Source organism: Nelusetta ayraudi, unplaced genomic scaffold (assembly GCF_046127955.1).
Source record: "Nelusetta ayraudi isolate G7.1 ecotype Tasmania unplaced genomic scaffold, CSIRO-AGI_Nayr_v1 ptg000040l, whole genome shotgun sequence".
Taxonomy (NCBI): Eukaryota; Metazoa; Chordata; class Actinopteri; order Tetraodontiformes; family Monacanthidae; genus Nelusetta; species Nelusetta ayraudi.
The window spans coordinates 62,501-87,981 of record NW_027466090.1 but is presented as its reverse complement, the minus strand read 5'-3'; the positions used below and the strand labels follow the sequence as shown (position 1 = coordinate 87,981).

The 25,481-nt window shown below is 46.4% G+C and overlaps 1 protein-coding gene and 1 long non-coding RNA gene across 2 annotated transcripts in view; one reads left to right on the top strand and one right to left on the bottom strand.

Annotated features, from left to right (window-relative positions):
* Window positions 1–12,607: 12,607 nt before the first annotated feature.
* On the top strand, window positions 12,608–24,222 carry hs3st3b1a (heparan sulfate (glucosamine) 3-O-sulfotransferase 3B1a). Its single transcript, XM_076033074.1, has 2 exons — window positions 12,608–13,399; window positions 22,036–24,222. Exons 1-2 carry the CDS (start codon window positions 12,900–12,902, stop codon window positions 22,652–22,654), a joined length of 1,119 nt encoding a protein of 372 aa, XP_075889189.1. The 5' UTR covers window positions 12,608–12,899; the 3' UTR covers window positions 22,655–24,222.
* The window catches only part of LOC142892931 (uncharacterized), a 26,757-nt gene continuing 15,356 nt past the window's right edge, over window positions 14,081–25,481 (bottom strand). The window contains exons 2-3 of the long non-coding RNA XR_012927623.1: window positions 19,083–19,470; window positions 14,081–14,672 (exon numbers count right to left, since the gene is read on the bottom strand). This is a non-coding gene — a long non-coding RNA (uncharacterized LOC142892931). The remainder of the gene's footprint in view (window positions 14,673–19,082; window positions 19,471–25,481) is intronic.

Here is a 25,481-nt window from a genome sequence, read left to right as displayed (position 1 = left end):
GCGGTTGCGCAGCACGGCATTGTGGGAAACGTAGTGAATCGAGCGCGAGCGCGAGCGCGACGGCGCATTCAGACAGAGCAGGCTGAGCAAACAAAGAGTTAAACATGTATTTATCATTATTTAGGTTTTTTTTTTTTTTTTGACTTTTCGTATTTTTGTTGGTATTTTTTCAAACTGTAAACAAAAGCTAGGAAGTTACAACAATGGTAATCATCCATGTTGTTATCATCAATTATCGGGGAATTATAATATAACAAAACACAGAAATAATAAAAGGTAGTTTTCAAGTCTGTAATTCTAAAATAACATTTTCTAAATTTAGACGGATTCGTTTTGAAAACTCACACTGAGCATATACGAAGATGACGACTGTGTCTCCATCTAGTGTTGAATGTAGGTAAAAGCAACCACAACACAGTAAGTCAATAAGAGCAAATAATGAATTTAAGAAAAGGATGAACAAGAACAAATCTAACTAAAAAACAAACAAATGAACTTTCGTGACTGTTATAGCTGTCTTTGAAAAAGTTTTTTTTTTCAAATAAACAAATAAATAAATTGTATTTTTCATCAAAAATTTTATACCAGTACATTTACAACACACTTTTTTTTTTTTTTTGTAAGATGAACGTTTGAAATTTTTCCCCACACAATTTTTCCTTTTGTGAAAGTTGTAGTCAATCTTTTCAGACCCCCCCCCCCCTCCTCTGTGCTGCATTTATGCAAAGTGTCCAGAAGGGAGCAGCTTTGTCTCACAAACCTCCCTCAGCAGTGTATAGTTGAGACTGCAGATACAAGACTGCTGGCTGGTTTACTGCAGGTACAAAATAATACTGTCCAAAAGAAATGGTGCGCTAACTAATTGTTGACCGGTAAGTATCTGAAGGGAGTGACTCCCTCCCTCATCCCCGCCGGGGGAAAAAAAAAATCATTATTAATCAATTCATATAATAATAAAAGTATAACATGTTTCGTGTCACTAACGGTATTAATTAAGCCATAATAATCAACTTACAGTCATCACATGTAGCGCAGTCTCCTTCTCCGTGTCCAGTGAGAAAACTCTGTACAATGATCCTGGGGAGACATAAGAATGAGATGTAATAAATTATACTTAATGTAAGATATTGTAAGATGTTAATAAAGTTCATTCAAAGTGTTCTGGCAATGTAGCAATTCCCCAAGTTTTACTTTTAAACTTTCTCCTCGGACACATACTCAGTATTCATAGAATTTATGTAAATTTTACCTTTAGGTAGGGATGATTAAATTGAACATGGTGTTTAGCATGATATTTTCTCTTTCATTTCCCTCCATTTTCTGACTGATAGATACCTTCGTTTTTTTTTTCGCTCCTTGAACAGAAAATTACTGACGAAAGAGATCACGTGACGCCTTGGGATGACATGACAGGCCATTATGAGGAGTGTGCCGCCATAAAATGTCATTGCGAGTTCTCCTTAATGTCAGCAGTGGAGTACAGTTTGACAGCCCTTGAGAGCCCCCTAGTGGCCCGGAGCGCCAAACCCTTGTCTACATTGCCCGTTGACAAACATCACTCCTTTTTTTTTTTTTTTTTTTTAAAAAGCAGCAGTTTTAAAAACCCTTCAAAAGTTCAGCTTGTTGGTTTGACAACACAGGAAGCTTTAGGTCAACAGCACAATGGCCTCCTTCCTGTCCTGCAAACAGGACAGAGCCTCATTTACTCTGGCTGTGTCTTGGGGGTCTTAATGGGCCAACAGGTGGGCAGCACACCGCTGACACTGGGGGTCCCGGGGCCACGGGGGGAGGGAGGGGTAAATGATACACACAGATTGCTGTTCTCTGCCCTCATTCATCTCCCGGGTTGAAAACTGAGAGGGGCGGGGCATCTCGCAGCCTTGATCTCAACCTTTTGACCCCGTCAGATCATTTGTTTTCATTAGTCCTCTCTCAGGGCTAACTGGCCAGTCGCAGTCCAGACACCCTGCCCGAGCCCCTCCTGGTAAAACCGGGGGACCATTCTCAAGCATCTCCAGGGTGTTCAGGTTTCTGACCCCAAACTTCCCCAAGAAGACGACCGGCTCGGCAGGGCCTCTTGGTGCTTCTAAATCAGCCTGGATGACTCCTCACATCCGCTTAGTTCTCACGCAAACATTTCAGATGCCAATGGAGACTTTGTAAAAAATTTGCATTCGCACTGAGAAGCATTAAGGAAAAATATTGAGGGTGGACACAAGTGTTGATGCACACGCAGTCTGAGCGTTCTTTCGTACTCTTCTGAGTGTTTTGTATTGGTTGTCCCGAATGTTTTTTTTTCTTAGTATTTTTATTCTGGGTGTTTTTATTCTGTTTTTTAGCCAAGAACAACCTCAAACTCAAATTTAGTTGTGCGCACATAATGGCAATAAACAATCTTAAATGTTGAAGTGGCACACTGGGGGCTGACGTCATGACTATCATCAGCATCTGCTTGAGCTAATGTGTTGCCCGTGATGTTTAAGATTTTGCACGTAGCAACTGAGCTTCACAGTTGGGCTGCACGTCATGACAAAGCAGATGGGGGGGGAGACGGAAGTCGTCTCCCCCCCATCTGCTCGCCTGCTGTTCCTGTCAGTGACCGAGAGTTCCTTGTCTCATTTTAATGCCCTTTGGGCATCTGGGGACTAATTGGTCCACCTAATGAAGGCCCCTCCCCTCCCCCACCCAGGTCTTTAGTCTCTCCCCCGGATGACCCCTTGCTGCTGCTGCTGCTGCTGCCCCGGTCAGACAGGCCCTGTGGCCGCTGCACTGAGGCGTGGAGCAAACAGCTCCTCCTGCAGAGCGACGACACCTTTTGATGTGATAGGCCTCGCTGGAAACAAATAAAGCCCCGGCCAAAACAAACGAGGTCGGACTCCGAGGACGTGGCTAATGGCACGTTTTACCTGCTCGGGTTTAAAAGCCGCCAGTTTGTCAGGGGAAGATTGGTGGGACTGGCCACCCGCCCGCTCTGCCCTGCCCTGCCCTGCCCTGCCCTGCCTGGCGTTACGCTGCGTTTTATCTCCAGACGAACGGCGTCGTGTTACCCAGATCAATCACCTCTGGGTGTGAGGGCTGGGTCGCCTGGACAGGCCTCCGCTCTGTCATTAAAGAGAAGTGTGACATATTCATCAAGGAGGTGCGCACGAGGCAGCGAGCCTCTGGCTACAACTCTGTCCGCCTTCCAAACTCTCAGACGGACGATTTCACTTCCCCTTCATGCTTAAGTTGATCAAGAAGGAGCCCAAACGGAGGCTGACGGCTCACCAGGAGGCTGAGTTGCTGTCTGTAAACGTGTCGCCTGTTCCAGACTCACAGCAGACAGACAAAGATTACACGTAAGCAGCAGCAGCAGCAGCAGCAGCAGCAGCAGCAGCAGCAGCAGCAGCAGCTCCAGCTCCAGCCTTTTCAAAGTTTCACACTCTGGAGCCGTTATCTGCGGCACGGCGATGAGCCCCGGCAGGCCCGTCCAGCGCCAGGGCCGCTAATGAAAACACTGTGACGACAGACTTCTGAGGGCCACAACGTATTACAGGGCTGTTTAAACATGCATGAAATGGCAGAAAATGATGGTGATCAAGGGGCAGCTTTTAGAGGCTAAACACCGGTGTGGCGGCTTCAGGAGAGCGTAGCTGAGAGACGAGAGTGGAGCGCTGAGGACAGATGACATGTTGGACACTCGGCGTCAGGATATAAACAGAGGGGAGGAAGTTTCCGACCTGAAAATGTCTCTGTGTTTTATGTGGACAAAGGAGAAGACAGAAGAGGGGCATCGGCGCTGGGGCTCCAGGTTTGGTGTGCAAGATGTGAACTGAAGGGAAAAGTGTACTGAAAGTGTCCGGGCTGAACTAGAATGGTCAATAAATGATTGAAAAAAAGCTCATGAATCGAAGCACATTGACAACCGGGATTAAATCCAAACCAGGAGATTTCAAATCTCAAAAACTGGTGCACAATCCAAATGGCAAATCATCCCAAAAACAGCACACTAGTCAAAATTCAATAGTCCATGGAAGTTAAGTTTCCAGTCAAATAATGTTTTAACGCTATTGATAAAGTATTAGCAATGGAAATTCTTGTGGCATATCTTGGCCCAAGATGGAGATTTAACTGTGGCGACGGTGACAAAGGCTTGACTAATGAATGTTTAGGTCAGCAAGTCCGTCTAACCACACCTCTGGTGGCGAGACTAAAGGCAGGCAGCCGGGCTGACAGTGCCATTTTTCACACTCTGAACTCTGTACGTATGTCTACCTTTGTATTTAAAAGTGTCTGCAGCCACTGATAACGTTCCACTCAGTCATCTTCATTCATGTCGCAGCGAGCATGTTGCTGCACGAGTTCAAGCAGTCGTCGGCAAAGAAACAAAACAAAAAATAAATAAATAATGGAAAATAACAGCGGTGATAGTTGAGTGTAACAGTGATATGGGAATGGGTATTAGCGTCGTTAGCAGTTGTGCTTTCCCATGTTGAGACGGCAGTAAATCTTAGACACTGGAGAACTCTGGCACTTCATAGATTTGGGTGAAATGAATCCAAACGTAAAGGGGTTTTAAATCAAACGTCTCTTCATTATGGCTTTTCCATTGAAGTACACATTTTTGTTCTTTTACTAAAGTGCTTGTGATGCTAATGGCGACCTCAGGATGTCGTGTTTGCCAAGCGTGATTTATGTGCTGGTGGTATTTACCCGCCCGGGCTGCTGTATATACAGTAAACCTGGACGAGGGTTTGCCTTTGTGACTGACTGTCACAACTCTCATGAAATATGCACGCCTCAACAAGTCTCTGGCTGCAGCGCCGTGTTTGCACAATGCTAATGAGCGTGGTTAGTCGTACGAGGAGAGCTCGCCGCCGTCAACGGGCTGTTTGCGTTGGCTCCGCGCGGCCGAGCAGGATCATAATGCGTCCACTGTCTGCGGAAGGCACGTATTATTAATTTTTTTTTTGTTGCTTTTTTTTCGGCAATTAAAAGTTTGCACGTTTGCCTTAAATGTAAGAGGTTGGGTTCAGTGTAATAATGGTACTGTTTTGTTTTTCTCTCTCCTCCTGTTGACACTGGCGCTCTGGAATGTAGGAAGCATCAATGTCAGAGCGGGAGACTGGCTGACCTTCCACTTGCCTCAGCCCTGAGCTGAACTCCATTAAGAGCTGCCTGCAGTCTGTAATTTCTACCAACAGCCTCTTATCATGTTTGTCTTGTCTCTTCCTCAGGGGGGGTTGAGTCCTTGCCCACAGACCGACTTTACTTCATTTCAGCTCCGCAGTTCTAATCAGTGCGGCTCAGACACGAGCAGCTTGAGTGTTGTGGCCTTTTTTTTCTCTTCTTTTTTTTTATGATGTATTTAAGTGCTCTGCCTGGAAATACCTCAGGGTAATTACTTAAAAAAAAAAAAAAAACACAATGCATTTTGATAAAGCCTCTTGTAGTTTTGAATTGTTGCCCGAAGGCTAAGATGTTCAATTACAGAGACTTAGAAAGCAAATACCTTCAGACAATTCACTGGCTGTTCTATTTAACGAGGAATTTAAAAAAAAAAAGAAAAGAAAAGTGACACACGAACAGCAATAACAGTGGATGAAATGATACTTTATTGCCCATATAAGACTCTGCACTGTGGCTGTTTGTTTTTTATCAGATGGTATGCTTGAACTTTAGTTCAACAACCACACACACACACACACACGACCTACTTAGAGTGTTTTTCAGACAGGTAACTGCAGTGTACAGTGTTGGGCACAACAACAGGTTGCGGTAAGATGGTCCTCCTGCTGTAGGTGCTGTGTACCAAGACTTGCTTTATTTCTTCTATTTCTTTGTTCCTACCTTTCAGAAATTTTGTGCTAAAACAAGCATTCCACAGATGAACCCTTTGTGATGTCACAAAGGGCACTGATACCTCCCCCAGGCTAGTGACAACACCCTTGCCACATGTTGCTGCAGCTCTTTTTGACAGAAGGCAGACGACACAACAAAGCACATAGAGCATTTTTTTTTTAGCACGTTGTACACAGAGGGCTTAGCATGTTGTTTTCTGGAGATCTGTTTAAGCATGTTATAACAATCAACACTGTTGACATCACGGAAAGACTACAAAGTTTTTTTTTTGCAGAAGGCTGGAAACAGAGGGCTAAATATAAGAAAAGCTTTTCGGGATTATTAATCAAGTTGCTCGACTGGATCTTCAATTAAAAATATAAACATTTACTCGGCTTTAAGTGCACTTTCCAAATGACATTGCGCCTTGTTCTTCCTCCTTCCACCGGTGCAACTCAGCAAGTGTGTCACTACCTCCCGTCTGCGGTCCCTCCTCTGACCTTGTCATCTTCCGCCTGCGGTGACAGAGCAGCACCGCTCAGCCTTGTCATTTCGAGCTAGATGAAAAGAAACTGCGCATCGTTTCGGTGCGTGGCTAAGTGCTTCGGCGAGGGCGACACGGACGAGCTAACGGTCAACGCCGCCGGTTGCGTCATCACCGCCGGTCACCCAGCGGGACATCGCCGCCACCCGCTCCCCCTGGAGTAGGGGAGACTGCGTGAGTGTGTAATCTGGACGACGGCGACGTGCGAGATGAAAGAGAAGCCGGAGGAGAAGCACGCCAGGAATGCAGAAAGAAAAGCAGGGAGGAGCGCGGCGAGGGCGACGCGTCTTCGGGAGGATCTCCACCCAGACCGAGCGCCTGCCACGGATTTGTCTTGGCCACGTCGCCGCGCGTTCCCCTGCGACCTCAGAGCTCAGCGCTGACATGTGAAATCCCTGCCACTCGGAATAATAAATACTTGGGGAATGTAATCCCAGAAACATAAGTTAATGGTTTCTGCTTATTCTCTATTTGCTGCTGTAACTCTGTATCATTAAAAAGAAAAAAAAACGGAACTCTTCTGAATGTCAACAATTTTTTACCTGCTGAGCAACAAAAAAACTTGCGTAATCGCACCGATTCACAAGGTCTTCGGCTTAAAAGGGAAGAAATGTGAATAATCAAACGCAGTAAAGAAAGAAACCTGATGAAGACGTTCCAAAAATACTATTTTCTTAACCGTTTCCCTTAAAAGGATGATGAAAGAATTGGAGGAGGCCTGAGTCAGACTCAGACACTTGTTCCAATAGACATGTTCTGGTTCTGAAGGCCGCTGGTTTATTGTCATTGTGTAGCAAATATAACTTGAAATTCACCAGTTAAGGCTCATTGTAATCTATCGGTATCCACTGGTTACCTGGAACCAGAATACAAAGTACCTGAGCTGAGTGGTTTTCAACACAGCTTCCAATGAACCTGTCTGAAAGCTGAAAACAGACCCGCCTCTACATTATAAAAGAAACCCCCCCCCCGCTCTCCTCTCCCCCACTTTATTGTATACGTGGCTTCTCTGGTTTGTCTCACGACCGCGGCATTTGATCTGTTTTGCTTTCAAAAGGCCACATCGTAAATTCCACAGCCTTGATATTTTCCCTCAACTTCCCAGCGGGCCGTAATGATGCAGGGCTTCTTTGTTGAAAGCACCTGTTAGCGGCCCAAATAATGGCCACGGCTTCATCCAGGATATACTCCCCGAGGGATGCCCGGCCTCCTGGCTGGCCGGAGACTCTGGGGTATCTAGTTGCCCGCGAGTGTTCACCGCAGAAAACCTTTGAGCGCCGGCGGACGACATGTGGGCTCTCAGACTGGGAGGGGCCGCCGCCGGAAAAGTGGCCGTGTTGTCCGGTGAGGCGATTGTGTGCGCAATAAAGCAGAGAAAGAAAAGGAAACAATACATCGCCAGTGTCTAGGTGTTGTTTTTGCTTTTTAGAGAGAAAAAAAATGATAGCGAGAGGGAAGAACTTTGGCCTGACTGAAATTTTTTTTCAACACAGGAAGGGATTATTCTCTAGCTCTGGTTTCAAGAGTGATTAAAGGGATCAGTCCCAATTTCTTTAAATCTTAAATAAGCTACAATGACGAGATGCTAGGACAGCACAGGTCAAAAAGATGTACGCACACGTTTTTATGGCAGGATTGCTGGAATTTATTCATCCTCTACATTATTTAGCTCGATTGCACTTACACAAAAGGTGGAACAAACCGCCCTCAAGGTTCCCAAAGTACGCGGCTTGTCCAAGTAAACCAGCGTTCATTTATTTCTGATAGAGGGCAACACTTGACAACACGCACCGGCGATGAGACAGAAAGAAACTCTAGGTTTATTGAATAAAACCTGAAAATGATGTGTTACATTTCACCCTCCATCTTGTCGCAGCTTCGCAAATAAACCCGTGAAGCAGCGAGGATGCAGGCAATTCACACGTTTAGCTTGTTTTCAGACCTTCTGGACGAGTTGAGCGCCATTTCGTACTTTGACTGTTTAAACACTGAATGTTGATGCCAGTCGGAGCCTCAAACTCCAACTAACTGGAGACCTCAAGTCAAGGGATTAATTGCAATAAAAGCTGAGGACCTGCGTAATGTACAGCCCGATGAAAGAGTCTTCCTTTTTAGGCTAAAAGTGGAGGGTGTCTGTCGTGCCAGGATGAGGTCATTTTCTTGGAACCAATACAAATTACGTGTGTTCGTGCGCAAAGCCTCGGTTTGTCTCAGCGGATTAGTGCTTTGGAAACAGACGTGTCACACCTGGATCAGAAGAAGAATCAGAAGAAGAAGAAGAAGAAGAAGAAGATCCCGAAGAAGAAGAGGAAGCCGCCGCCCTCAACTTCACATCTCCAAATCTCTCGGACCATTGTTCCAAACTCCCGCCTGTGATAAAAAGAGCTTGCGGGCATTACTGGATTTCTAGTTGCTCGTGCAAGACTCGGCAGGACAAGAACATTTAAGCCTGCCTGAACCCTCCAACCTGCCACGGGGCCCGCTTCCAGGTCCAGCAGGTGGACTCCCAGGGATAAGACCGCTCCTTACAGGGATCAGGGCGGGTGGAAATCCGCTCAGGCCGTCCCTTAAGATGTGCTCCAGAGAATTTATGGACTTTTTTTAAACGGCCTTAGAGGAGGCTCAGCCTGCCTCTCGGCTCGCCCTAATAGCCCTGTCATTAGGGCGAGGACTTTTTTGTTTTTTTGTTTTTTGTGCGTGCCGTCCAACGTCCGCCGCTACTCGCCCGTTGTTTTTGCCGTTTGTTTGTTCCGAGGTGAGATCATCCGCCCCCGTCCGACTTCAAGCCTCTGACGCTGATCTCTGGCATCTGCAGTCACGCCGGCGTCCGCCACCCTGGGCCGCCATCGTAATTGCACGGCCGTTGCGCAAGATTCCACCTTTTATATATTCGCACCTGCGGGTATTTTGCCGATGAAAGACGGACCTTTGCGGCCCGGGCAGGTGTGCGAGGAAGAAACGTGTGTGTTTGACCGCACACTCCCAAGCCAAAGACACAAAAGTCGGAGTGGGGTTGGGTTGGGCTGGGGTGGGGGTGTTGTTTAAAGTGTAATTACGTGATTCGTGGCGAGATGCCGGCGTGTGTCCCGAGGCCTGACTTCACGTCCTCTGTTTAGGCTGCGAAGAAGACGAGCGCTAACACGGTTCACTTAGCGTAATCGCAGCGAGGACGTGTAGGACAAGTCAAGCACCCCTTTTAGCGTGCACAGTTTACTTCTGCTGAGTGCTCGAGGGAGGAGATGGCACAGGGTGTGTGTGTGTGTGTGTGTGTGTGTGTGTGTGTGTGTGAGTGCGCACGTGAGTGAGTGTGTGTGTGCGTGCATGTGTGTGAGTGAGGTATTGCAAGCACAGATGGAACAAATCAGCAGTCACTGTTTTAAAGATGTCAGGAAAAAGGCAGGCACACTGTCCGTGCGTGCGCGTGCATTTGTGTGCGTGTGTGTGTGTGTGTGTGTGTGTGTGTGTGTGTGTGAACATGCACGTCCATTTGCTCACTCTCTGGAGCTTTTAACTCACTCAGTCACTGGTTTATAACTTTCCTTTCCTTCCGACCCTGTCAAGATGCCTCATTCCTCCAACCTCTCCTGCTCCAGTCAAGAGCTGAATTCAGTGGATAACAAATTACACAGTCACTCTCGCAAATTTCGCTTCAGTCGTGCCTGCCTGCCTGCCGGATTATTATTGGAAGCTCATCTTTTTCACATGCCTCACTCTATTTCATTATTATCATCCAAAGCCTTTTGTTTCTTTGCGACCGTTCAACATAGACCGGCAGCAAAAAAAATAAATTACACATACAAATTCCTCAAGTCAGCCTCAAACATTTCCAGAGACAATATTATTTCATCCATTAAGGAGACATTTTTTTTTGCTCATATTACTCCAATCACATGGCAGCATTCCACGAACACCCAGCAGGGTTCTCTCTGGAAAATATAATCATACTGTCATTCTGAGACGGGACGATTCAAAGCTTTACCAGAAATATGTGATCTTTATTTAAGGGTCTCTAGTTATAAAGGTAATTATGGTTCATCGCAGAAGCCAGTGCTGCCGCACTCCAAAAACATCTACACATCGTCATAAAACATCATATTTAGCCATATGTTTGCAGCCTCCTCAAAAAAACCCAAAAAAAAAACACAAGTCACGGACACTGCATTTTAGGTCCCTGCTTAGACTAATGCTCTCATAGACCTCCCACGTGTTTAGAAGGAGACCAAAAAAGAAAAATGCACTTTGTGACATCATAAGAGGACAAATTGTGTTCTGGCACACACCATTATAAAGTGGGAGCAGGCAAACAAGTTCAGGACAGGGGGAAAATCTCATTCTAGAGGATAGAGACAAATTGGAAAGGGGAATTTTGCACCATAAGGGCCTTTTAAAATTCTTCTTTCTATTTAACCTTTTCTGAGAACTGCCCTCCCAAAAACAGCCTCATCCCATTGCACGGCTGAAATTTTGCTTTGCACTTATAAGGACACGACCTCCAACGGTCAACGTCCACCTATAGACAGGAAGGAAAAAAAAATAGACAAAGACAAACAGACTGTGCACACAGAGCAGAGGGCAAACCAAGACGGTTCAGCTTTTTGGCTCCACACCTTGATGCACCCGTCCTCTTTTCCCCAGCAGGTTATCTATTACTAGGCCACTGTGGAAATGCATCAAGGATTAGAAAACACACACACACACACACACACACATGCGCGCACACAAACATATGTGTATCGTATGAAGCAGCATCTGAGAGATGAGATAAGGGGCTTAGATGAAGGTGTGGGGGAGGGGACGTCTCTGCTGAAACTCTGACTGACATGGCAGCTCTGGGCTAATCCTGCTAATCCTCTGCTAGCTCTGGGGTGCGGCGGGACCCGGGGCCTTTGACCCTCCATCAAGGGAAGGTGCCAACACATAGGCAGGCGCACGCACACACACACACACACACACACACACACACACACACACACACACACACACACACACACAAAAAGGGATAGTTTGAGAACACAATGTCACACACCCTGCACCCAACTGAAACGCATAGTAAATGCACCATCAAAAATAGCAACAGCAGGGCAAATAAGTAACTGTTCCTACTGATCCTAGAAATATTCTGTTTTTCACCATGTGTTCACTAGTTGACTTATTTAAAATTCTAATAATAATGATAAATAAATGATGTCACAGATCTTTTTTTTTTTTTTTTTTTTTAAAAAAAGACAGACAACTCTAGGACAACTCAGAACCAAGCAGACCGTCAAATTCCAAGATGCAGGACAACATTTGGCCAATCATCCTTCTGAGTGCAAAGGACGCACCTATGGAATTCCTTCCCATCGGAAATTAAATTCCAAACAGAACTAAAGAGGTTTAGTGTGAAAGTTAAACATTGGCTCAAGCAGCAGCAGAAATGTGAATATATAATACAGGCGCTTTTGGCAAACTGAGATAAACAGTGATACAGTGAACAGAAACAGGAAGCAAAGAAGCAGCTGATTTGTGACAAGCTGGTCACGTTTTGTTATTGTGCTGAGTCTACAGCTGTAAAACAAAGGGCAAGTGGCTGTCAGTGATCTCAATTACTACGCGCAAGTGAACAACACCGCACCTCCAGCGATTCAAGTCTAAAACACTTGTCCAATCGCTTTTTCAAAGTCCATGTAAACGGCAAGGACAGGACAGGAAACGTGCAACTTTCAAAATAAAATAGTATTTCGTAGCGAAAATTCTTCAGAAATACATGCGGGCTAAATATAGGCTTGAACTGAAGTGGACTGAATGAATGGAATATTACAATGAATTATGTGTGAAAAATTCAAGATATAAAGTATATTGCAAATATTGATACATGAAAGTGTGGTGAACACTATTAGTATTTTCAGCATGAACTGAAGTTTTTAAGGCTATTGAAGATTACATTACACTGTTAATAGGTACGTTTGGAGTAACACAATAATATTTTTTCGAACATTCAATTGTAATGGTTAATACCAAATTACAACGTACATTTCGTTTTTATTATAACATAATTAAAAGTGTGAAAACATCGTGTATAACATCGCAAAAGACGACGTTTAAAATCATCTTTGAGTATATATTTAAAAATAAATAAATAAAAAAATTCAAGAAACAGTCCAAATTTATGCTGAAAGGCTGCACCGGAAGTGGCTTGTTTCACGCAATGTCCAACTTGTGCGCCTCCTTGAGATAACTTGGCGCATCCTGAGAGAGCGCTCACACCGAGAGCGAGTGATGGGAGAGGCGCTGCTTCCCCTGCTGACCCAGCGCTGCTCTCCACTACCTGTCCTCTTTCTCCTCACACTTTGTCCTCACAACTTCCACTTGACTCGGAAGCACTGCGCTACAACACTAGCTGGTTTTGTTGATTTTTCTGTTTTATTTATTTTCCATTTTTCAACGAAGACTGTGCTTTGAACCGTCCTGGATTGGATCCATGGCAGGGAATTAGGGGCGCCTCGCGCCAAGATGCCCGAGAGCCACCGGAATACAACTTTCCCACGGCGGTCCTATGGAATATAGTCCGCTCACACAACGCCTACATGCCGTGTCATCACCCCACGTGAAGAACAAGCTGTTTGTGCTGTGCATCATGCTGTCCCTCTGGGTCTACATGATCTACTGCTGCGTCGGCTACTGCTCCACCGTGCCCGTCCTGGCGCACGGCGCACGGTCGGGCGGCGACGCGGCGGCGGAAGTTGGCGAGCAGGAGTCGTCCGTGGGGTCTTCCAGGGACCTCCTGAACAACGAGGGCGAGCTGGACAGCAGAGGGGACGAGTGGGACGAGGTGCGGGCGGAGGCGGCGAGAGCGCTCGAGGAGAACGCCGCCCCGACGACCTCCGTCAACGGCTCGGAGAGCAAGAAGCTGCCCCAGGCGGTCATCATCGGGGTGAAGAAGGGGGGCACCAGGGCGCTGCTCGAGTTCCTGCGCCTGCATCCGGACATCAGGGCGGTGGGGGCCGAGCCGCACTTCTTCGACCGCAACTACGACAAGGGGCTGGAGTGGTACAGGTAAAGAGCGCGTCTCTCGCCGAGGGATCGAGACAGGGGGGGAGGAAGAAAGAGGGGCAGCAGAGTTTTGCCTGCATGGTGCTTTGTTCAAAGGGCATCCATTGAGTTTTTAATGGCGAGATGATGCAGACACGATTAAGAGCAGGACGCCTCCGTCACCCTAATGTTTCATGGCAGTTGCTCCAGATGATGACAAGACTTTTAATGACTGACAGTCTGACTAACTGATTGAACTTGGGGGTTAAAGTTGGAATCACAGACACATCCGGCCGATTTAAACATTCTTGCCGTCGGGCTTCAGCTATTCGTAGAAGTGAAAAACGTGTACATGCTTCAACTGAAATAAAATTAAAAGCAAAAGCAGGTGATGCACAAAGTGCACATTAACACAACAGGTCACGGTACTCGGTTAGACTGACACCTGCATTCTGTTTGCTTATGGTCACCACACTGTTCATTTGGCAAAGCGCAATCAGCTTTTGCTTGTTCAAATAACCTTCAAAGGAATTTTAGACCCACGGCAATTTAGACTTTGCATGTGCATCAGTATTTTAGGTCTTTTATTAATTGGGACTATTATGACTGACAGGATGTAAGTACAAACATATAAATGCATACATATATACATGTTTAAATACTTATATATGTGTATATGTATATACATATGTGTGTGCGTGTGTATTTATATCTTCTATGCACATTGCCTAAATCTTAACAGAAATGTAGTCAACTCTGTGGCTCAGAAGTGCAGGAGATGCTTAATGAGGAGAATGATTCAGCCAGCGCCATTAAGAGATATTTTGATCAGTCATCCTTGGACCTCAAACCTCAATATTGACTCACTTGTGTCATTCCGTAACATCTTTGCCTGATATACAGGGGTTTTTTTGTGAATATGATCGATCTCATCGTCCAGGGAAGAAAAAAACAAACAAAAAAAACAAAACTGGTGGACCTCAAACGCATCACACCAGTACGGACACATTTTTAAAGGGAAGCTAATGGGGACCTACTTCAGTTTAAAGCGTTTGACTGAGCTGAGGGATTAAGGGGAGGATGTCAAAGGACCGGGACACTGTTTCAAAGCTGGCTCCATACAGCCGGAGCAGAGCTAGTGAAGCAGTGTTCAAAGGGCGTCTCGCTCAGGCTCCTTTTGAGAATTTCCGGCCAGGTTCAGGACATTCGTGGATGGGCACGGTGTGAAGAGTCAGAGGAGCACTCAGAGAAAACATCCTGTGATTTCCTCTGAACTGATGTCATCCCGCTGGTTCCTCTAATCCGACCAGAAGAAGAAAAAAAAAAGAGGAGCAGCCGTCATTAAAGATGCATAAAATGAAATGCTATTTAAGTAATAGCCCCTTCTTCACAGTAGATGCCGCGCATCAAACGTGCGGCGGAAGGAGGCGGGGCCAGCGTCTGATCCACGGACGCGCACAGACACGGCAGCGTCTTCTCCTCTCCGGAGACGACGGCGCTAATTAAAACAACTTGGCCTGAGCTGCTGCAGCGAGGAAGGGGGGGGGGCGGTGACACCGGCGACCCCGGTACAGCGAAGCACTGTGACTTTAGACTCGGCCGCTAATGACCATCTTAGCGGTGAAGCTCCGGGAACACTTCATCTTGGATTAATAGCCACGAACCTTAGGTCAATCATTAGCCACGCAAGCACCGCGGCCAAAATGAAAAGGTCCCCGTATTGTTGACAGATGTTTGTTTGTCGTGCCAAAGTCCGGCCGAGCAGCTTCGTGCGGCACATCGTCCTAAAACAGATCCACCGATCTTCAGAATAGAATATTTAGTCCTCTGTTTAACCTTCGACATGTTGGAAAGCAGATGAAAAAAAAAAAATGCCATTCGGGTGGAACCAGCTTCTAGGTGGGGGAGTTGTTAATGGCTTTTTGTGACATCATGAGGGGCTGATTGCCAGAACTACATGGGTGTTTTAAGTTTGCGCAGAGCGGGTAGCAGAAGTACAGGTTGGACTTTAATCATTCCTGGAAAGTGGGCTGACAGGGTAAAGGCGGGACTTTGTGTCTTGTTGGGACCTTTAAAACTAAATATAAAGTTGTTACAAAGTGGCAGCTAAGATGAGGAAGACTTTTGTGCAGAGAACCTGCATTAATTGCAAATGACACTTGTAGCACACGCTCTTGATCGAGGTACAAGCGGGATCCACATTTTCTTTTGTCTGGTGAAGAGACTTTCGCGTGATGTGACCAAACTTTTTAATAAAAAATAAAAAAAATCCATTCAAACGTCATCCTGCGCTCTGGTGGATCTCATGGCTGAGTTCAATGTATAGCCAGACGAAGATGTTTTTTAATTATTACTATTTTATTTTATTGTCCTCCATGTGTTTCACTCGGTTGCCCTTGGCCGGGGGGGGGGGGGGGGGGGGGTACGGGCTCTGCTGGGTGGGCTTATCAGCTCCCGCCGGGGCATTGAGTCGTGCTCGCAACCGTTTTTATTATCTGCTGTGATTGGTGTGCAGGTCCACTGCTGCTGCTGCTGCTGCGGCTGCTGCGGCTGCTGCATCCATCCTGCTGCTGCCAGGCCCCCCCACATTGAGCAGAGGAGGCCTCCCCTCCTTCTGTCCATCACCCCTGCCGCCCGCCCCCCACTTCTCAGCAGGACGTCGGACACAATGGGGCACATTTTTTCACACATGGCAAGAAAAAACAGCGAGCGCCTCCCTTTAATGGCAGGATCTGGGCTTCATCCTGCCCGTCATGTCTCATCCTGGCAGGTTAACTACTCATCTCTTAAAAAAAACAAACAAAAAAACTCCGCCAACGTCTTCTGAGTTCTATGGGGGAGCTGTGAAATTAATTGCTGTGATTGTGTCGGAGTTTTTCTTCGCTCCCTCTCGAGGCTCCATGTGTAGAACAATGAGCCTCCTTCTTATTAACCGGCCGAGGCCGGCAGGGAGGACGGCGTAATCTGGTGCAGAGCCCCGGGGAAGCTTACTGCAGGCCAGTGGCAGATAGAGGGCAGTAAATTTAAAGTGAGTCTTTTGGGGAGGAGGGGGCACAAAAAAAAGGAAAGAGTGCAACAGTATTATGGAGCTGAGGAAAAAAAAAAAAAAAAGAGGGGATGCCTGAGGACCCCCGGGGGCCTCCATTAACCCCGACAATAAAGGAGCAGACAATTAGTGTGAAACATGTTTTCTCAGCCTTCACTTTGTATGCAAATGTGCTCAGAAGGGTGAAAGTGCCCTTTGACGAAGCCCAGCAGGAGTTCATCACAGGGGCCATTCACTGCAACCTGCCCAAGAGAAACCTCCAAACTTCTGAAAGCCAGGCTTGCCAGGACCGAAAAAAAAAGTCGACTTTGAGCTGAAGTTGGGGTGAGGAAACTCCTCTTTCCCAGGAGTCGCTTCCTTCTTCTCCAGTGCTTACTCGACATTTCGCACGTCTCTTTCAAGGACGCAGCGGAGCAGTGGGGCGAATGAGGAAGAGCTCTTGAACTGATGTGTCAGCACTTTTGACAGCAAAAACTTAAAAAAAATAAAAATAGAAAAACCTACAAAAAAAGGGAGTCAAAACAGCTTGTTAACGAGATGCTTCAAAGAATGTGTTGCCAACATTCCGCTGTAATTGTCCCGGACCATCCTCCAGCTTCCATCGGTTTACTCCCTCGAAAAGCCTCAACTTGATGGCCATCTTTCCTGGAATTGAGTCTTCTCCACTGTCAGCGTTGAAAACGTTCACCACCACCCCCCGCCCCCCTCCACCCCTCCATCCACCCACCCACTCCTTCGTCGCTGTCGCTGCTGGTGGAGATTGAAGATTTAATTTGCTCCAACAAGCCCCTGGGCTTTTCTTCTTCTTCTTTTTTTCTCCCCCCCTTCTCACCCGCGGCAGTTTTTCAAACCGCAGCACTTACTACAACACTCCGGAAAGACTGGAACCAAACACGTTCCACTCCATTATATCCCCGCGAGTCGCTGGCTTCCTCGTCTCTCCCCCTTTTGTTGCATCTTCAGAGAAAAATGTGAGTTTCCTGCAGCCGCCTTTGTGCCGGCTGCAGCGGAGACCCCCTGTCAGCCAGACACAGATGCTGCAGGATCTGCCTCCGCCGTCTCCGCTTTGCCTCTGTGATGCCTTGTTTTTGCGCTAACAGCTCCTCTCCTGGAGTGCGTGCGTCAAAAGTGCACGCGCCGGAATTGCGCCGGATTGCGTTTGTTGGCGGCAGCGCGGCGACATTTGTCAAAGCGCTTCATTTTTTGAATTGTTTCAGCTATTCCCGTGTCTTGGTTTTAGTTTGTTATTTATGATATTTCAGCTGGTTACAGGATTATTCCTTTCTTTCATCAGGTTGATTGTGGTGCTACGAATTTAGTATTTCACACGATGCTGATTCCCTCTTGCAAGAGATTTGCAAATTCAGTTCTGTCGGACTTCGCTGTTTGAACAGCGATCATTCGACGGCCTTGCTTCCAATTCTTCTTTTTCAAAGTACCCATAATCCAGCTCGTCCTCTGGCAGCATTGCCGCCGAACCAGCTGGTTCACTGCAGCAGCGCTCCGTTGTTTTGTAAGAGCCCCAAATGACATTTTTTAAAACTCTATTCTATCAGACCTTGTTACATTTCATCTTGTCTTTTTAAAAAAAACAAAAACAAAAACATTTAATCACTGGCTGCAGGTTAAACATCCACTGGTTAATGACTGCTGTGATTAAATGATACAGTACGATCATTCACAGCCTCCCTGTGAATCTGCTCTTTTTCTAGACGCACTGCACCGATAGAGACGTGCCTGCTGATTCCACAAACACTCAAGTGTCAGAATTGTTATGTGTTAATTCGAAGCTGACAGCTGCGTGAGGGAAGACAGAACACAGCCAGAACCTCCTCCTCCTCCTCCTCCTCGTCCTCCTCCAAAACCGAGCCTGTCTCCACCAGACAGTCAGGTGGCCTTGAGCTGAACAGCAGCAGCAGCAGCAGCAGCAGCAGCAGCAGCAGGGGCAACAGCAATAACAGAAGATGGGAGGAGGAGAAAAGACCTTCCCAACACTAGCATTGCTATTCAGGGGTGCAGTCGAGATAATCAAGGTCCTGAGTGCGAGGCAAGATGACCATAACTTTCAACTTCCTGATAAGAACGTCTGCGACAACCACAGAGCTGCCCGCTCTAAAGACGCAATCCTCTTTGATTTTTTTTTTCCAACCCCGGGTCTCATCTTGCAGTATATTTTGGTCTGATTGTCACAAGTGGCAGCATACCACCACCTTTTGCTCTGTCAGTGAGAGGGACAATTCCCACAGTCGCTCTCCCAGGCCCGGTCCACAGATAAGTGCAGGGTATTATTACAAACGTGCTGCTTAGCCGCAGACAAAAGGTATCAGACGTCATTTCTTTTTGCATGTTATCAACTTAATCTTTGATTTAATTTTTCAGTTTTTCTGCAGGCTTTTGATTGACCGGCACAATTTTCAGCTGAGTTTTAGCGCTTGCCTATGTGGTTGCATGCAGACGGCAATTGCGAAAGACAGTTTGCTTGTATGGTGGTTTTCTACTTTAACAGGAAGTCATAAGAAAATGCATTACGAAAAACATCCACCAGTGTGTTTGCGAGGCCAAAATTGGGTAAATACCACCGCAACTCACCGCTGACGTATGAAGCACTTTTTAGCTTTTTTTTTTTTTCACTTTCAGGCACGCTCTGTTGTAAATTCCTACCTTTGAACCGGCTGCCTGATAGCAGTGAATGTAAACAAGGTTCCCGCTTTCAAAGGCACTTCCCCAACAGCAGCCTCTTTAATGGACACACCTGACTGCCACGCAGACAAAACACAGGCTACTTACGCAACCCAGCCACGGCCCCCCCCGGATTAAAATCTGTCTGTGTGGGGCACCGATGAATCTTGTGTACAGCACCAAGAATCAAATTGAAGACTTAGGTGTGGGTTTGTGTCCTCCACCTGATTCCATCTAATCCTCCTCTCTTCTCCCCTTCTCCGCTTTATCTCCTCCTCATAACCTCCTCGGCTTCCCCTCTTATCTTGAGGATCCTTCTGTTCTCTGGCGGGTTGACCAGGTTAGGTTAGAGGGCAGGAGGTTTATGTCCCTGCGGAAGCAACCGAGTAGGTTATTTTTATTGCACCGTTCATTTGTCTCAGAGCCTTTTTTTTTTTTTTTTGCCTTTTCAAATCGCTAAGAAAAAAAAGCCTGATGCAAAAAGCGTTAGCGTTATGCAGGCACTATGACGCTAATTAAAAGCACCTGTGAAAATCCCTGGTTGGACAGTCTGTTTTGGGCTGCTTGTCAAGTCAGTGCACTGGGAGTGATTGCAGTGACTGGTTGCAGCATTGTCGATGATGCAATCACGTTTTAGCTCTTGCAAACCACATTGACTGACTGTGCAGTGAAGTCATTGGTACTTTTCCAAGGAGAGTGAAAGAAAGCTTGAAAATGAGCAGAAAGAGCAAAGCAATTGTTGTCGTTTAAATTAGATTGTTATCTGGAACGTGTGAGAGATGAAACACCAGGGCAAAATACGGGTCTCACCCCGGCCCTGGTTTGATCCTCACGCATTAGCATAGAAACACTCACAACTGATGAAAGGGCAAAAGTCAGCACGCTTGCGGCTTCTTTTTTTTTTTTTACTGCCTCTGTGCTTTTGAAGCTGAATGATGGTGCCGTTGACTGGCCGACAGATAAATGAGGATGCAGCAAACCTATTGGTTCTGAGGACATTGTTTACTAAGCAGAACAAATTGTGAAAACCGGCCTCCCTTTTGTCCCCGCCTCCCAACCCCGGGCAACTGTCTCGCTTCTCGCTCGGCGATGTTCCCCCATCGCTGTCTCGGCGAAAAGATGAATAATGCATGCGTTTCCCCACACAGATTGCTTTGTTGGGGGACCGGGTGGAAAGTTTGATTGGTGGTAAGTTTTTGCGTCCCCCCTCGAGGCTCCTGCAAAAATGCCCCGCAGCGTTCCTGCTCTGTGTATCCAGGGCGATGTTGGAGATAATTGCCGGGAGATCTGATAACGCGGGTTGCATCTGTCATACCTATTACCTTGATTAGGTTTGCGGCTCTTTTTTCCCCCCTCCGCCACCAACAATGGTGGCAAAGTCTCAGAGGGGGGAGGCAGTGGAACAAATGTGTAAGGAGGGAAGGAATGAGCAGGTGACATGAGATGATGAAATTGAATAAGAAAGACAACCGCATGTGTGGTTCTTTTTGCCGCAGTAATGAGGTACGGGTGATGCCTACTTTTCCCATAATCACTTGGGCTTTTCTTTTTTCTTTTTTCCCGAGCGCTCCGCGAAGCCAAAACCGCGCAGACCATTTTCTGCTTGTTTCCACCACATAAATTTGCAAGATAAAAGCTGCTGGGCTCCAAAAGGCGCGTTGAAGCTCCTTGTGCGTGTACCAACAGATGGTTGGAAATTATTGCAATCACTTTAATGACAAGGCTCCTCAGCTTCCCTGTTGTTCGAGCAAGATCCACCAGGCGCAATCAGACGGGAGGAGAATATTACCAAACACTGATAGCTGGAGAGTCACATGTACGCTGCCAAAGTGATCTTGAACGCTGAAACTTTTCTGGGGCATTTTCAGCAAATTGCAGGAAATGGACAAATTTGCATTTTAACGCATGTTAGAAACGTTTGCTGCACCAGAATGTGATACATCTGATCTGCAATTGCGGGAACTTGAAAGGGAATTTGCCCAAATCAATTTGCGAGGGTCTTGAATGCCAACTATGCAAGTCTACCAAACAGATGCCAAAGGCTCTAATCAAATTGTGGTTTATGTTATAGCCTCCAATCGCTCGTATTTCTTCAGAGATTACCCAGAACCCATAGGGTCGAACTGTCGTGGCCACACATCTGTGCCCTCTGTCTGCAGTGATGACCCAGCCAGCCAACAAGGCAGTCGACCAAGCTTCTAATGCTTTGGCTTGTTTGGCTTAGTCCTAATCCCCCTTGGCTCACTTTAGCCATTATCCAGTGAGGGCTGCGGTTAACAGGCTATATTACGATCAAGCAGAGCCATCCAGGGTCAACAAGAATATGCAGTTACGGGCACAGGCACCGACCCTTTCCCTAGTAAATGCGCGGCCTATTCAGATTTATGCATTTTACATCAAATTCCTGTCAAGCCGGAGCAGAAAGGTGCAGTCTGAGTCATCTGTCATGGAGTGACAGCAAAGAGCATAATGCAGTCCATTCACGAGTTAAACCACCTTTTGTATTGGGTAATGAAGGTGTGGAAATTTCAGGGTGAGGACTGTGTGGTTTGAAAGCATTTCGAGGTCTTAGGGTAGATTAGAAACAGCAGCTGGAGCTGGAGCTGCAGCAGCAGCGGTGAGGAGATGGATGTCTCCCTCCAGGGTTTGTCTTTAGAAGGCTCGTATTGTGCTCACATGCAATCGCAGATAATTGATTGGACTTTGGCCCTGCATAACACTTCCTGTCGCAGGTGCTGCTCATGTGTTTGTGATTGACAGCGCTTTTCAGCCTGCCACATGGCGAACGTGTCAACGGTAATCTCTAGGAACTTTTGATCATGGCTCGCTACAAAAAGCGGCGGCATCACAAAAAGGGACATCAAAAGGTGAAAGTAGTGCACTGACAATTGGCCGGATATCACAGTTGAATCACAGTGTTTTCTGTCTTTTGCAGGGAACTGATGCCCAAGTCGTCAGAGGGTCAGCTGACCATGGAGAAGACCCCCAGCTACTACGTCACCAAGGAGGTCCCCGCTCGGATCTACACCATGTCGAAAGACATCAAACTCATTGTGGTCGTGCGAGACCCGGTCACGCGGGCCATCTCCGACTACACCCAGACTCGCTCCAAGAAGCCCGACATCCCCTCTTTCGAGAGCCTGACCTTCAAGAACATGTCGGCGGGCCTGATCGACACCACGTGGAGCGCCGTACAGATCGGCATGTACGCGAAGCACCTGGAGCGCTGGCTCCAGCACTTCCCCATGGAGCAGCTGCTGTTTGTCAGCGGTGAGCGCCTGATCAGCGACCCGGCCGGTGAGATGGCCCGCGTCCAGGACTTTCTGGGCCTCAGGAGGGTGGTGACGGAGAAGAACTTTCACTTTAACCCGACAAAAGGCTTCCCCTGCATTAAGAGGCCGGAGGGGAACAGCAAGCCGCACTGCTTAGGCAAAACCAAAGGCAGGACCCATCCCAATATCAACCCGGAGGTGGTGCAAAGATTAAGGGCCTTTTATAAACCCTTCAATCATAAGTTCTACCAGATGACCGGCCATGACTTTGGTTGGGACTGAGAGAAAGAAAAAGAACTGAGATGGGAGACTGAGTGTGTGTGTGTGTGTGTGTCTGTGTGTCTGTGTGCGTGTTTCTAAATAAGTTTATCACTATGGAGGTATTGTTATACAGTCTATGTACAGTATTTGGTGGATGTGTAAAAAAAAGTTCAAAAAGTCTATTTTATGATAATTTATTGTTATGAAATGAACTCACTAAGTTGCCTAAGCAGGTTTAGTCGTGATCCACCAAATGTAGTTTCGATTCTGATTCAGAAAATGAGCTTTTTTTTTCGTTCTACAAGCACAATTTTTTTTTTTACGGGTATTATAAGCTTTTTGTTTGTCTTTGTCCACTTGTGGAAAATGCCTCAAATCCCACATTCATTATTATATATTTTTTAATTTCCCTAAGCTGATTGAGATTCAACCTCACAAACAAACGGTAACAATCCCCTTAACATTCGACTGACCCTTCAGATGTCTTTGGTGCCACTTAGTCAGGTCGATAGGGGCCCCAGCTGATCCACTGCCACTTGCCAGGTGGATCAATACAGTAATAGCTCCTCATCATGTCAATTAGACCTGAGTGATGGCACTGGCCCGATCTCTTGGGCATTATTGTATAACAACCATCCATTAATGGCGGGAAGTTTACAGCTGACCCTGGAGCCAACTTCAAGATAACACAATAATATGAATTTCCACTGCAATGTTTTTGACGTGACCGCTCATTTGCTGCGTTAGTAGGAGAAAATGAGGATTAGGAATGAATTCAGGAGGCAGCCATGGGATGTTTTTTTTTTATCCAATTTTGCACAGACCCTTTGACATGTTATCATTCAGAGGTCTTTCCCAGAAGAAAATGACTTGAGGCCAATCACACGCGTTATTCAGAATGGAAAAAGATCACATAAATCATCTTATGCAGCTTTTGTAGCCCCTTAATCATTGAGATGTTGGTGGATGGGTCAAGTGTTGCCCTCATCATCAGTCACCGAACCTCTTTTGTTTGTTTTTTCATTAACGGAGCTACATACAAAATTCAGCAGTATTATGGTATAAACTCCTCGAGAGAAGAAAGTGATTTAACAGGTCCTCCGTGTGTGATAGTGAAGGCAGGGGCTGCTGAGATAGTAACCTAAGTTGGAATTTACAAGAACGCAACACAATTCAGACTAAATGATAAGAGGAGCAGCCCCTTGCTTGGAATACTTTTTGTCACTGCGCGCACAACAGTGACAGCCCCTTGTTAATCCATTGTAGGACGTTAAAGGAAGACTGTTTGTTCTGGTTCACATACGGTGTAAAAAATATAATATCTTGAAGTGAAACTTTGTATGTAGCTCCTGTCGAGGTTCAGCTAAAAAATAACAACTGAAGCAAACCTCATGAATTAAAACATCTTGTACGGTTGAGTTTTATTCAACCCCAGTCATTTCACAATGATGCACTGCGACCCTGCTGTCCTGGAGGCACTATTAACCGTATGCATTTATTTCCCCCTAAAACAAGCAGGTTCATCGAAAAGATGCAGTCGTTTCATTGTCATGAAGCAAGAAATAATAAAAATGTCTGACCAAACATCACAAGCGCTTGTCTTTTTATGTTATAACTCTCAGAACCACAATCTTCGGCCGCACTCTTTGCAACGCCTCAGCCACGCTTCACCTGCACACACTAATGGAACTGAGATGCTAGGCTCCCTTTTATTCGGCCCCTTTATTCAATATGACAGCGTCATTAGCGCACTGCTCCTAACTACCTGTCGTAGTTTCCTCGAGGCCAGCGGTGAGAGGATTTTGTTACCATGACCCCCACAAAACACACAACGCGGTGTCATGTTACCCATCGGGGACATGTGAAAAATAGAGGAATTCCTTTATATCCCATGGTGACACTTAAACGCTCCACACTATACGGCGAGCTCAGGTTTCAAACCACAGTCTAAAACCTGCTTGTGTGGACATAAACACGAGGCGCTCCAACCAGCACCGCAAAGCAGAGTTACGGTTGATTCCACTGACTCAGTGCAGTCTGCATGACACGCAGACTTTCTTTATTTCCAAAAGTGTGTCTTCCCCCGTCAATAGGTTTTGTGTGTATCCCCTAGCGGCCTGTCCCATCCATCATACAGCGCAGCAAACAGCAGGGCAAAAGGTTAGAATATGAATCCCCACGCTCTATTAAAAAACAACAAAAAAAAAAACAACCTTTATTCAAAATGATGAATCTCGTCTCCCTTGGTGGCTGGCTAACTGTCTGATCGCTCAGGAAGCAGCTCCCTATGCAATTACAGGGATAGAGGAGGGGCTCTGTAATTGCTATGCTCCCAACTGGGGAATAGCTGTTAGCACACATCCCTCCAGGCGGTTGCAAGGGAGGCTGCTGTTGTTTGAAGATTGGGGAAGACAAGGAAAATATACACCTGGCAGCCCTGAGCATCAAGCGACTTCACACATTCGCTTGGCAGCAACCACTGGGGAATAAAGAGTCAGTCAAACACAACAGAACATCACACAACAGCCGACTGTTTGGTTTCAGGGAAGAAACGTGCAGGGGGAAAGAAAAGAATTGGAGCATGAGCACCGGCAGCAGGATGAAGTCTGTAGCTTTGTTGTGATGTCAGCAAAAAAAATAAAAAATAGGAAAACTGAAGTGGCCAATCATGTTGGCTCTGTGTTTGGAGAGAAGATTTCAAGCCATTCATCCGCGTCCCGTCGGGTTAAGTCATTGCTGTCAGAGCGGCGATTATTCAGTCTTTTTTTTTTTCTTAATCACGCCTTGTTAAGTTAGCCTTTATGTGACATCATAGGCAAGAACTGAAATGCCGACGGGGATGGGAGGG